This window comes from Castor canadensis, chromosome 3 (assembly GCF_047511655.1).
Source record: "Castor canadensis chromosome 3, mCasCan1.hap1v2, whole genome shotgun sequence".
NCBI lineage: Eukaryota > Metazoa > Chordata > Mammalia > Rodentia > Castoridae > Castor > Castor canadensis.
Window position 1 is genome coordinate 159,183,815 of NC_133388.1, and position 14,846 is coordinate 159,198,660.

Consider the following 14,846-nt stretch of genomic DNA (forward strand, 5'->3'; position numbering starts at 1 on the left):
AGTTCTTTTGGGTCTTACACCTTGGCCAAAGAGACAGATAATAAGCATGTAATTATACAAATATGTAAGTTGAACAGTATAATGGAGGAAAAATTCAGAGCATAATGGAGCAGCAGACACCCCAGGGCCTAACTAGATCAGCGTGCTCAGGAAGACTTCCCTGGGGAAGAGACTTTTAAACTTAAAAGGCAGAATGGATCTGGGCTTGGTGGCTCATGTCTTTAATCCCAGCTACTAGGAAGACAGAGATGGAGAAAACTACAGATCAAGACCAGCAAGGCAAAAAGTTAGTGAGATTTCCCAATTTCCACCAGTAATGGTACATGCCTATAGTTGAAGCTACAAGGGAGGTTTAGGTAGGAAGATTGTGGTCTGAGACTGGCTGGGACAAAAAGCATAAGACTCTATCTGAAAAATAATTAAGCATGAGGTCCTGAGCTCCAAACCCAGTACTGCCCCCGCCCCACAAAAAAAGGCAGAATAAGTAAGAATGGATAGACAAAATTTTTCTCCAGCACATTGGGCTCTCCAGGCATTCTCTAAGTTGGAATATGTGAGTTGGATTAGGGATGGAATAGATGGTAGAAATCATAATATAATTTCCCATTGGATGGTGGAGAATACCAAGGCATTTTTGCCCCATGATGGTGCTGGTAGTGGGTGTTTTCTTAACTGACAAAGAGATCCAATGCATGGGGAGGACCAAGACATGGTCCCAGCATCTCCCCCCTGCCCCAGCCCCACCCTGTAAGATGGCAGGTGCTTCTCTCCCCCAATCCTTCTACAGGAAGACGCCTCCCATGTTCTCAAGCTGCATTCTTCTATGTTGAGTTTTTCTTCTTTGCCTTGCTTTCTAACCCTCTTCTGCACATGGCTTCTCCCTCCCTTCCTTCCCACATTCCTTCCAGTGACCTTCAAACCTAGCTCAGCCTCCACTTTTCTCAGCATGACAACTTGGTGTGTCCCTAGTTTCCTGCCTCTGCAGCTGCCTTCTCATCTCGTCCTCCTCCAGGATAGCCAACCCATACTACACTCCCATCCCTGAAACCTAGAAACAGGCATTCTGACCTGCTAAATCATGTTTCAGCCTGCCTTGTCCACCCTAGTGACCCCGTTCCCTCCAACTACCATACTTCTTTGATGGAGAAATAAAAGGAAATACTTATTTTTAAATGACTAGTCTTTCCCTGGACTATGAATAGAGAATGAGCTTAAGAGCCAGGCTTCTCACCAACTCTCCAGGAGGGAGACTTATCCCTTTGAGAGTTATGAGGACCACCTCTCAGAATAGACTTCTATGATATAGGACTCAGGGAAGAAGAAAAGGGATGTAGTTTCTGTGTGTCTTTAAAAAAAAAAAAAAAACCCTTGCCAAGAACTAACCTCAAAAAGCAGAGACCCTTTTTTCTCTTGATTCCAGGGTCAAAAGATTTACTTAAAAAATCAATGCCATGAAAGAAAAATAACCCTTTTCTTTTCAATGTCATTTGGAAAGTGTTCAGAAGTGCCATTTCCCTGGCGCCACAGTGAGGCTGTGTTATTGTGGTGCACCGTGGCCTAAGTCAACTAGAAAACTTCAATCAGTGGAGCACACTGCAGACATTTTTAAAATGCTTTCTGCAGAATTTATGTACCCCTTTTCCTGGAAAGGGGTCTGTGTGTATTGCAAGTTTTAATGGAGGAATTCTTTTACAAGCACTCTGGATTTATTAGCAAATGGAAAGATATATGATAAGGCAAAGGAGCTAGGCAATACGACTGACCACCACCCAACTCCCTGTGTTGTTGAACATGGACTTTTTCATGAAAGTACCTTTTGTGTGTGCTTGAAGGCAGGGCAGCAAAGTTAAAAGGCAGTTTGGATCCCCTCCCCCATCATCTCTGTTGTAATCTGGAAGCCCTAAGAAAACATTGATGTTACCTCCATTCAATCCGGTGGCCTGAGAAATGAATCCTCTAAGACTCCCTCAACCTCTGCAGGAGCTACAGGCTGTGCAGCACCACCAGACTCTGTCGAATAGCCTCATCAACTGTCTTGAGAGGCTGAAGAGGCTCCAGAGCCTCTTTATCAGCTGTGCAGTAAAGAGCGCAATCACTAACATCTGTTAAGTACTCTCTCTTACGTTTCCACAGTTGATCCTCATGAAAGCCTGGGAGGGCAGGCTGCATGATACCATCAGTCCCTTCTTATAGGTTAGCAAGCTTGTTAAGTCAGTCAGCCAAGAACAAAGAGCCAGGAGGTGGCAGAACTCTGATTCCAAATCCCTGGGTCATTTCATTCCACCACATGTTGGGAATTGTAAATTCCTGTCTTAAGGTGAACCATTTTCTGGTTGCAACCCCCACAGTCCAGCCTTGCCAAGTAAACCTACCCTGAGATTCACATTTGCCTGGCATTGGTAAAACTGTGAGGAGAGGCCTCAAGAGCCCCACCAGGGTGTGCTGTGTTGTGTACACTGAGGATCAATGGCTAGGCAGCTGGCCTCAGCTCTGATCTTCACCCCATGATCAGATCACAGAGAGGAGCATCTTCCAAGTTGCAGATGATATTTCGATGGTTTGGAAGTCTCATTTGCTCCTGAAACTTTGATTGAACTATATCCTGATGATGATAACTACTCTCATCCTGTGGTAGGTATTTTCTGTACATTATTCCATGCCCTTCGAAGCAGGCATTATTATTTTTTTTCATTTTATAGAAGTAGAAACTGAGGCTTAGGAAGAATAAGCAACTTGAAGTAGCAGACTTGGAGATTTAGTCTAAGCTCTTACCCTCCATGGGCCACCGGTTCTAGACCTGTGGGCAGATGCTCTTGCTCCAGAATGATGGAATGGTTGACACCCAAAGTATGCACTTCAGAGGCCTTAGAAAGTCATCTGGGACTGGGAACCTTTGGTCAAAGAATACCTAGGTCTGCCTAGGTGCCCCAGGAAACAGTCATATTAATCAGTAACATTTATTGCTATTAATGTATGCATTGCTCTTTTGCGCTATTGGCGTTTTAACTCATCTTATGGTTAAGTGACTTGTCCAAGGTCACACAGCTCTGAGTGGGAGAGTAGAGATAGCAGCCTACGCATTCTGGCTCAGAAGCTACATCTTAACTACTTTGTGCTTACACAGATCTGAAAGAAGATTGAGCAGCAGTTTTCTGGCCAAAGATGTGTAGGGAGGGTGATTGTGGCAATGTAGACAAAGAATGGTATTTTCAGTTTTGTTTCTATTTTATTTTTTAAATAAAATGCTAGTCCCAATTCTCTCAGCTGATTTTATTGCCTAATAAAAGGTCATGACTCACAATATGAAATGCACTGAAGAAGAGCCAGGCATGGGGAGTGGAAGCCACTCTGCTTAGGAAGGGTAGGCTGCTAAGGAGATAAGGGCTGATGGCGCAGTATTGCAGGCAGAACTGAGAAGTGAGGCAGGATCTGCAGGCTGCAGGACACAGGCAGTGTCCAGGTATGATCGTCAGTAAGGAATCGATTAGGCTGTGAAGCCAGACTGCCCTGGGTGAGAGTCCTGGCTTTGGCTGTTGCTGACTGTGTGACTGTGAACCTGAGCACAGTAGCAGTTTTAGACTATGGGCAGTGACTTCCCACATCAGCCACAGCAAGGGGGAATCCTGAGGCCTCATTCTCAGGCCTCTCTGGAAACCACCAAAGAGACTTAATGGACAGATGTCTGATGAATTGAGGTCTTGTCTTAGGATGACCAAACACCACACATCTGGGGTACACTTTTGCCACCCAGTGAGAGGCAACACTGAGTCTCAAGGCTGGAAAATGCATGTCTGTCCTTTGCATTCTGGTGATTCATTGCAACCTGGGCAGGGCTGCTTTCAATGAACTGCTTGCTGCCTTCTTTATCAGTCTTGCCTGGCATTTTGGAACCCAGGGCAAGGCTGTTCCTACCCTAATAGCCCCACCCCACCCAGGCCAGGCACAATTTAAGGCCCTAATAGTGTTCTGAAGACACACCTCTCATCAACAGACCTGGGCAAAGTCTACCCTTATTGCATCCCTTTGAGGCCCTATTGGGAAGTGGGGTGGCCAGACTGCACAGACATCAACTTTATGTAACCATAAATTGTTCCTCTCAAGACCCCCAGTCAACCTGCCATGTTGAACATTCTTTGAGTGTTCATTCATTAAATATTATCTTAAACTTGACATGGTGGTGCATGCCTTTAATCCCAGCACTCAGGAGGCTGAGGCAGGAGGATTGCAAGATCCAGGCCAGCCTGGGCTACATAGTGAGATCCTGTCTCAAAACAAAACAAACAAAAAATTTATCTTCATATTTCCAATCAAAAAATCCAATCCTGCCAGTGATTTAGCCTGCTGATTGCTTATTCCTCCCTCTGAACATAGAGGGCAGAGTTTAAAACCAGAGGACTAAGAAATGGAGCTAATGTCCAGCAGGCCAGAGGAGGAGGCACCTCAAAGGCTCGTTCTAGGAGAGCCAGGCATGAATCCCAAATGCACCAAGAGCAACTCAGCACTCATCCCGGGGAGTCTACAGATGGGACATTTTTATTCTGTTTAGTAAAGACATTTGGGATTCTTTTGGTTGAAAGTATCAGCAATTCAGCTTGAACTAGCTTTGAAAAGAAGGAGAGCGTATTGTATTCTTCATGGAAATAAGGACAAGAGTCACGAGTGGTCTGCTTTCATTCACTTCCCTTCTTCTCTGTTCTGTGGAGTGGGAAGCATGACTCTGTCAGCCCCTTGGGTTTTCCTGCCCTCAATTTGAGCCTCCTTTTATTAAGTTTTAGCTCCTTAACACCAGCTAAGGACGCTGATTGTCATTGTGCCAATCAACAGTGGCCAGGAGTGTACTTACCTCAGACCCCCGCAGCAACTTCCACAATCACCAGGCATTCGAAATGAGAAGGAAGGGTAGTTTCTAGAAAACAGGGTGCAAGATAGAGTAAATGACTGGGGTCCATACTGAGGGTCCTGAGACCCATTCATGCCTTTATTCTACAGGTGAAGAAATAGACCTAGGCGAGCCACTCTTCCCCACATTTTCCTCACTTGTTCAGCAAGATAGAGAGGAACCAGAACACTCCTAATCTAGTGCTCTTCCATTACACCAAGTTACAACTTCCTGGTTCCAATTTTTTTTATGGTATGTGTCCAAAATAAGCCTTAGTAGCAAGATACCACTCCATATTCCTATGCAGTAGTTTCTGTAATGTCCGCATTTGACAGGTGAAGAAAGCGCAGTTGAAAGAAACTAAGTAATTCATACAGGTTTGTGATGGTTGCAAAATGATCTCCAGAAGCGGTCATCTTCTCCACTGTGCTGCCAGCCACCTTCAGGTGCTTCCTGTGCCTCACATCTCCTGTCATATTTTGTCTCCCAGTAAGGAGACAGCCACAGGCTGACTGCTGAGCTTTCCACCAGTTGCTGTAGTCGGTTGCCTGGACTGTAGACTCCCTTCATTATGGAGGAAGAAGTGACATGCTGTGAGTTCCTTGGCAGAACCCCTTTGCCCAAGAGTGATTTGATTCCAGCTGTTCAGGAAGATGGGCCTCCCAGGATTCAAAGCAAATGCAAATTAACGATGAGATAATGACTCCCCACTCCCCACTCATAAGCTTGTCAGGAATTTGAAGTTGGGGAAGATGGAGTGCTAACGTTTGAGAGGATGAGAATGTTATTTTCAAGCATCACTGATGTGAGCCATCTTGGAAGGCAATTTAGCTACATCTGTTTAAACTGGGACCCTGTCCTGGAGAAATAATTACACACACCCTTTGGGAATCATGTTTGAGAATGTCACAGCACTGTGAAAGTGAAAACTTGGGAACCACCCAAATGTTGACCAATGGGGAAATGGCTAAATAAAATGAGGAACAGTCATGGACCAATGGATAAAGCAATGAAAGCGATAAACCCTTTCTAACATTTGATCAAATCTAAGATATTGTTGATTCTTATTTGAGGTAATTTTGTTCTGTAAAGTCATTGTGAACACTGAGTTAGCAAATACTGAACCATTGCTTGTAGGTGAAATACAGGATAAGGTCCTGTGAACCTTTGGTCGTTTGACATTTGTCAACTGATCAATATGTAACCTAGTTTTATGTATATATCTATTTAAAGATAACTTATTTAATATGTTCTGTTGACTCATTAACATTGGACTGATAGCCACTGAAGATAAAATTTGTTCCAGAATGAAGCTTATTTTAATATACACATTTTCCCCAAAAGGTACCATCGCAGCCTTTTTTGCACTTAGGAACACAAAACAGCATTTCAGACAGCTGAATCACCTACAAAATGAAAAAACAAAAAACAAAAAACAAAAAACCCAAGGCACTAAACAGACTAAGAAAAGGACATGTGCTTGCAATATGCAATATAAGAGCTTAAACAAGAAAGCAGTGTCATCTTGTTCGACCCCAGCTGGGAACATCTGTACTAGGAGACGATTTTTTTTTTAACCTCTCTAAGCATGTACACAAATGACTGCAAAAGTGCTAAAAAATAAATTTAGGGCTAAAAATAAATTTTAGTGAGTAGGCAAATTCATAAATACAGGACCTGCAGATAATGAGGATCAAGTGTACATGTCCTCTCATTTTAACATCTCTGAAATTGGGGTACATTTTAGATTCTGTGAAATACAGTACATGTATCAATATGGATAGAATCAATCTGTGATTAATGTTGAATGAAAACCCAAGTCAAAGATCAGTATAGATCTAAACATGTAAATCAAAATACCATGATACTTGTCCTTTCTATAAAATGTTACAGGTAGCGAGCAATCCCCAGGTACTGGGAAGTTCTACCTATTTTAGCAGCTTGGTAATTTAACCATCACAAGGCCTGTATGAGGATGGTGTTATTTGTTTTCCCATTTTATATAAAAAAGCTAAGAAAATTGCTTGGAGCCACAAAAAAAAAAAATGTCTATTTCACCCTGTAATACATATGACTGTTAATCTACAAACTTTCCTAATGTCATTTGGATCCTAACAAGCTAAAACATATAAATTCAGAACAATACATTCTAAAAGCTTTATTCCCCCACATCATTTATTGCCACAATATTTCTTACTTAGACATAAAGAGGCATATATTTAAGATGGATTTCATCAGTGGCTGAGTTTTCCTAAGTGCTGGATGAATGGAATGTTCTAGCTTTTGAATGCCCCTTTTATTTTAGCTTCAGAATATCATTCTCTAAATATAGACATCTTTTGTGTTTATGAGAACACTTGGCTAACTTGTTCTGTTTACACTGACACTTGTTAATTTAAAAAATGCTCAAGTTGCACTATGTTAGGTTAAGATGTAAAAAACAATGAGAGTTTTATCAGCTCTACACAGACTTATGCATGAATTATGAATCTGAAAGCTGAGGTACTTCAGAAACTAAATATTTTAAATTGAGACAAAATTATGGCAAAATGAAACATGAGTGCATTGTTACTCCAATTTTTTGTATGCTTTTGTATATTTAAAAAATCGCGTTATTTTTAGGACTTATCCTGGGAAACTGTTGGTTCTTAGTTCATTTAACTAAGAGCTTTTCCTCCAGCTCCAGTCCTGCCTATTGAAAGTCATAGGGCAAACACAAACATGTAACATAAAGCACTATGATACTATCTTTTGTTATAAAATGGCTAACAAGTGTCAAGCATCCCCTAGTTATTGTCCATGTACTAGCCAAAACCTCTTCTGGTGTCAGTAAACTTCCTGATTACCCTACCTCCCAAATGTTATTATTAAGTTGAACTGGAAACTTCTGGTTATTTAGGTCAAAAACAATCAGATAGTAGCAATTTCTTATGGTACAGCTGCACATCATTTCCTTGTGGCCATTCATGCTGATGCCATTTGTCTGGACCTGGCTTGGCTACCTGAGACCATCTGCCCCCTTGAGCATAGGGACAGCAGCTTGTTTCTCTTTGGATTCTGCCTTCCTTTACAGCATAGGTTCTGAATAAATGTTTGCTGGGTGAAGTGCAGAAGTTAAGGAAGGCATCACTGTAACTGAACTTCCTGTGTCTTCCCTTTCAGCGGTCCACATGTGCAGCCTCCTGGAACACAACTGTGCCCACTTCTGCATCAATACCCCTGGCTCCTACGTCTGCAGGTGCAAACAAGGGTACATTCTCAACCCGGATCAGAAGACTTGCAGAAGTAAGATTGCTTTGCGATGTGTCTGTCCACTTTGCTGTTCTGAGATCTGGGCTCATTTTATTTGTCTGTAGTGCCTCACCCAATCCACTTGCCATCTCCCTGAGGACAGAAATAAGGTTTTGTATTTTGTGTTGGCCACAACCACAATCTGCCATATAATAGTGCCTAGGCCAGAGCCTGGCACATAGTAAGTCATCAGGCAGAATGGGAAAGATTAATGGAGGTACCTTCTCAGAAACTTGTGTGAGCTGTTCTCCTTCACCTCTGAGCCTCTTTACAGGGAGCTACTGAGGAGCCTTTTCATCCACTGTCTTTATTAACTATACCCCAAGGAACTATTCCAATATCTCATTGTCTTTTCTGAAGCATGGGATTATGATGAGTTATTTAACTTTAGCTGGGAATGATCATTCAAATTCTGTTTTAGAAATGTACAGGGATTTGGTTGCTTTGGTAAGGGATGCTTTATTGGTCTCCTAAATTTACAAAAGGGCAATCAGAAAGAACTTACGCTGTCCTCCTTTGGCCAAGCCCCAAAGCCTACAAAAAATTCTGATTTTTGAACCAGCATGGGGTAACCTACCCTTAAAAGACAGAGTTAACCATACACTGAGTGTCTGCTCTTTTTTTTTTTTTTTTTTAGGTTGTGACTATAGTCACTATCCTTAGACAACCAGGCTGGTTGTCCTTCCCCAAAACAAGGTCTGGGGAAGCCTGCCTCCTGGGGGCAAATAGAACTCAGCTAATCAGATGTGTAGTTTTGCGCAATGCTTTATTATGCTGCATGGGAAGCAATTAAGCATTAATGGAGAGCATGTTGCACAAATGGCTGTAATTAGTGTTGCATTTATAGAGCCAAACCGCATTTTCCATTTTTCTTCTCACTTTTCAGTTTCAGGGTTGAGTGGTTAGTTGGCTGGAATTCTTTCCACTTCCCATGATTAGGTCACATCTACTTGACTCCTGGTTCTGTGGCTCTGGAACCCTCTGGGCTCTGAAGGCCTGGGGCTCTGTGCTCTTAGGTTCCTCTCAGATCCCAGGGCCCCAGGTTTAGGGTAGCTGATATCATCCTCTTTTTCCACTTGAAGACTTGACACTTCTTCAGATTCCACAACAAAAATCACTCACAGAAAACACTCCTGGGCTTAATAGAATGTACTGAAGAATGAGGGAAGCCTGGGAATGGCCATCTCACATCATCTTACATACTGCTCAGCAAACAGCCTAACATCTCTTGGTCACCCCATCCTCTTCAGGTGCACTCAGCCTCTTACCATCTTGCCAGCTCTCTTCCTGCTCTTCCCTCTTTGAACACAAGGAATTCCTTTCCTGTCTCATGCGCCAGTGCTTGGCTGAGATCTGGGCAGCTGCCAGTGTCCACTTTCCATGGGCTGCCTTAGTCAAGCCAGAGGAATTCTGACACCAACAAATAAAAAACTAAAAAGCTCTTCTTCTGATTTCATGAGCAGCATTTGCCAGTCCCACCTAGGCCCACCACAAACCCTGATGCCACTGGACTCCTCCCTGCCTGGGGTTGTGGCACAGAAGAGCCTGAAGGAGAAACTGCTTGGGCTTCACACAGACGAAGAGATGGGGGAGCAGAGAGTCCCAGGTGGAGGAGGGACAGGAGCCAAGTTGCAGTAGCTCTCAAACTTCAAAGAATCATCCACAAAGCAACTCCTGGGCTCCCCACTCAGAGATTCTGAGTTCACAGGTCCAGATTTTCAAAGATCTTCTGACCCTCTGCTGTCATCCTTTGAGGTTCTCTAACCTCCAACAGTAAGAAGACTGGGGGAAGTGTCCAGGCTTAGGGAGAAGGGAAGACTCCCCTTCTCCTCTGACCAGCCTGCAGTCACCCGAAGCAGTTAAGCAGTCTTGACCCTCAGCCTCAGACTTAACATATGTACAACACTGTCAGACACAGATCATTATAAAGACTCTTTTGTATCCCTGGTATTGGCATTCCAGTGGCCCTGGGGAAAGAACAGGACCTTTATGGTCCAGATCTGAGTTTGAATCCTGACATTGTCATCTATCAGCTGTGGCTGCCTCACCCTGAACTGCTTATTTAAACTTCTTGGTGTTCAATTTCCTAGGGCTAATTTTTCCTAGGGCTATTAATTTGTTATGGCACTAACAAATTACTACTTACTTCATTGATAGGTCCTTGTTAGGGCCTCATTTTTAGTCTAGTAGACTGTGCCGTCCAGGGACCTTTGTTTACAAGCTACTTGTCCCTGCTAACACCAGCGATACTCACCAGGTCCTGGTGAGCAATGAGGCACAGCTATTTCCATTCTTCTCTTACTGTCTGGATATAGTTGGGTAATCTCCCAGATGAAGAGGAATGTGGGTTGCACCTGTTCACCCGAAGCACCTCTTATTCCCTAGGAAGTGCTTGCCATTCATTCTTTCATACATTTATTGATGGATCATACATTTATTTCTTCACTTACACATTTGTTTGAGCACAGAAGATACACCAGGCAGCATGCAAAGCACTGGAAATCAAGCAGTGGGGAAAACAGCATTGCTTCTCCTAGTTCAGAACTTGCATTCTTGCAAGGGAGTGACTCAAATAAACAACGAAGATAATTGCAACTGACCGTCACTGCAGCCTGCGCTGAGCTCTGAGCGTGTGCAGGACATGAGGTTAGGCCCAGCCTTGGCCACGTTCAAGGGCTTGTTATGTGCCAGAAGCTCCCCTGAGCGCTTTACATCAGTTGTCTCATTTAATTCTCACAATGAGCTCTTACTGTAGTTTTATCACTCTCATTTTATAGATAAGGAAAATAAGGAACAAAACCTTATACAATTGAGTCAAGGCCACGTGGCTAGCAATGTGACGAAACCAGAATCCAAATCCTATTACGTCCTAGCTCTTAGGTACTGTGTGATATTATCCTATGTTCCTTGAGGGCCTCCAGACAGCAGCAGGGCAACCCTGCAACCACAGAATCTTTTCCAAGCCTAGGACAGACAAGTTCCATGGCCCACTGACTGAGAACTAAAGTCACCAGTACTAATATTCACCTGATTGTTGGTTCCTAAATCCACTTTTAACTGTGTTTTACTGTCACTACACAAAATGTGGGAAGAACTCAGGCAACTGCCTTCACGCACATTAAATACATTATGGATAGATAAGTAGAGTATAAATCTCTACCACTCTATTTATACTTTGCCTTTGTGGAGGGAGATGGCACACACAGCTGCCTCATAGATTCTTTGGGTGATAATAGACATCGGCTGTCAGACTTCCAGTTCCCTCTCCCATATGCCAGATTTCTGTCCCCCCCTGGTGTTTCAGATGTATGATGGCTTTTGAGAACCAAGTCATTCATTGCAAAGCACCTGGATTCTATATCCAGAAAGCCTGGGTCGGGTTGACCTGAAATCCTTTTCTCTATAATTTCCATCTTTCATCCTGTTTACAGTGTTATTCCCACACGCTCCACACATGCCAACTATTTTTTTCTTTTTCAGGAGATGTATAAACCCATCTTTAGGCGACCTGGTTTTTTGTCTCTTCACTGTCCAGTTAACTCATTTCAGGGCAGATACCAGTTATGCACATCCACTCAAAGACTAAGCCAAATGCATTAAAGAATCTTACCTTCCAAATTCTGCTCATATGGGCAATTTGGAATGCACTGGAGGCCAACGTTATTGATTTCTTCTTCCTTTCAAATAGTCTTCCCTTCAGTATCATTATGTGTGATACATGCAGGAACATCAGCATAGTTCTAGAAAGATGTTAGTTTTTGTCCTTCCTTTCCACCATTTAGAAAAAGTGGGGAAAAAGGAAATCTCTGAAGTGTGCCTCTTCACATGCCTGTTCCCTCCCTTGAATTCCTTTTCCACTAATAAGAAAATACTTTATCTTTTTCTTTATATATTTTTAAATAAGGACTTTTTCTTCCCTTCTGGAGCATTTAATTTATCTGGAAGCTAGTAAAAATGCAACATTTTAAAAACTTCACTTGGCAGAAAATGTAAACTTTCTTATATATATTTCTTTCTCTCTCTCTTTTTTTTTTCCTGTTTCAAGAGTCATACCAAATGCATTTTATTGTTCTTATTCTTTGGAAATGTTCCTGATATTATTTTTCCTAAGCTACATAAGTGATTTAATAGCTTTTATGTTAGAGTTTAAATAAGGAGCATGACCCAGAAAAATACTCAAAATGTTAGAGAAAGGAAAACAACCAACATCCTTCATGAATTTAGATGCAAAAATTCTTAACAAAATTTTAGCAAGTAGAATCTAACTATGCTATATAAAAAGAAAAGGTCAAATGCAAGGCTGCTTAACATTCAAAAACAATCAATGTAAGTCACCATATTAGCACACTAAAAAAAGAAAAAATTAATCTCCATAGATGCAAAAAAAAGGTAATGGAGTATATCAAAGATTCATTCATGATTAAAAACTCTCAGCAAAATAGAATTAAAAAGGAAATGCCTCAACCTGATAGACATCTATGAGAAAAATCTACTCAAAGGGGAAAGACTAAATTCTCTCCTTCTAAGATAAGGAACAAGACGAAATAAAGGACAAAACTCATTGCTTCTATCTATACTGTTGGTGTAATGATGAAAGAAAAAGAAATTAAAAGTCAAACAGATTGTAAAGGAAATAGTAAAGCTGTCTTTATTAGATTATGTGATTGCCTATGTAGAAAAGCTAATGGAATCTTTAAAAAAAAAAAACCCACTACAACTAATAAATGAGTTTAGCAAGGTTGCAAAATAAAAAACTAATATACAAAACTACTATATTTCTGTATACTGGCAGCAAAAATAAGAAACTGGTATTTTAAAATACCATTAATAATGACATAAAATATATAAATTAGAGATGAACATTAAGGATGTGCATGGTGATACATTGAAAAGTACAAAAGATTTCTGAGGCAAATTAACAAAGATCTAAAGAAGTGAAGGAATACACTTTTCATGGATCAAAAGTTTCAAGCTAAGATGTGAATTGTTTCTGAATTATCTGTAGATCCCAAGCCCCATCAAAATTCTAGTTGACTTAATTTTTAGAAATTGACAACTTGATTCTAAAGTACATATGAAATTTTTTAAAACTATAATAGTCAAATACAATCAATTCTCATTATTTGTGGTAGTTGTGATCTATAAAGTCTCCTGAACACTGAGTTAGCAAATACTGAATCATTGTTCATAGGGCATATACAGGGCTAGGGCCTGAACTTCTGATCACAGCATTCATCAATCAGTACATGATCTTATTTTACATTTACTTCCATTTAAAGAAACCTTTTTGAGTACATATTGTTGGTTCATTAACATTGAACTTACAGACAACCACACTATTATTCATGCCTGAATGAAGCTTAACTCACACATACTTTCTCCAAATTGTATATTGCAGCCTTCCTGCATTTCTGAACACTGGACAGCACTTCAGCACTATTGCAGGGAGAGGGGACATTTTAAATAGCAAAACACCAACAAAATGCACAAAAGTGCAGTACTAGATAGACTACCAAAAACCTTGCATGATAGCAGGACAAAACAAGAAGGCAGAGCATTGCCTTATGTGACCTCAGTTGGGGACATATATGTTGGGTGACTTGTATTTTTCTCCACTCTGCACAAAACAATGAAAGGCTGAAAAAGTAACACAAGTATTTATTGGGGTTACAAGCAAATTTTAGCAAGTAGGCAAATTAACAAATATGGAATCTGTGAATAAGAAGGATTTGACTAAAACTTTGAAAAAGAAAGTTGTAGTGTTTAAGAAAGATGGTTTCAAGACTAATTATAAAGTGACAGTATAATCAAGATAGTGTGGTATTGATGTAAAGATGAACTTGTAGATCAGTGGAACAGAATATAGTCCATGAACGTGGTCCAGTGAGAAAAGGTTAATATTTTCAGCAATGGTCCAGCAACAATTGGATTGACATTGTCATCCAGTGACATCCAAAAGACATTGACTTACCTCATACCATGTAGAAAAATTAATTAAAAATTGATTTCAAGCCTAAAAGTAAGATTGGATGAAAATGTAGAAGAAAAATCTCGATAACTTTAGGTTTGGCAAAGATTTCTTAAATAGTACACAAAAGATGCAAACATAAAAGAAACAAATAAACTTCATCTAGATTAAAACATTTGACCTTTGAGAGTCACAACTACGAAAAAGAAAAGGCACACCCAAACTATGGCACAATATTTATAAAACATATATCCAACAAATGACTTTAGAATATATAAAGAATTCCTGGAACTCAATAACAAGAAGACAAACAACCCAATAAAAGTAGGAAAAGATTTGAACAGACAGCAAACCAAAGAAAGCATGTAAGTGTCAAAGAAGCACGTGAAGAGCTGCTCAATGTTATTAGACAGTACGAAAATGCAAATCAAAACCACGATGAGATATCTGCCCATCTGCTAGCATAGATACACCTTAAAAGATTGACCGTACCAAGCGATGGCAGAGTTGGAAACTGGAACTCTCATATACTGATGGTGGGAAAGGGATATGTTCTACCAACAAAGTGCTAAACACTTTGGCACTTTCTTACAAAGGTGAATATGTGCTTACCATGAGACCCCACCATTCCACTTTTAGGTATTTGCTGCAAAGAAGTGAAAGTTATATCCAAAGATTTGAACGCAGATGTTCACATTGCTTTATTTG

The 14,846-nt window shown here is 40.9% G+C and overlaps 1 protein-coding gene across 12 annotated transcripts in view; it reads left to right on the top strand.

Moving 5' to 3' along the window:
• The window catches only part of Matn2 (matrilin 2), a 132,616-nt gene that overhangs the window by 41,572 nt on the left and 76,198 nt on the right, over nt 1-14,846 (top strand). For all 12 annotated transcript variants that reach the window (XM_074068892.1, XM_074068883.1, XM_074068885.1 and 9 more), the window contains exon 4: nt 8,042-8,164. In XM_074068892.1, the coding sequence (XP_073924993.1) occupies nt 8,042-8,164 (123 nt within the window). The remainder of the gene's footprint in view (nt 1-8,041; nt 8,165-14,846) is intronic.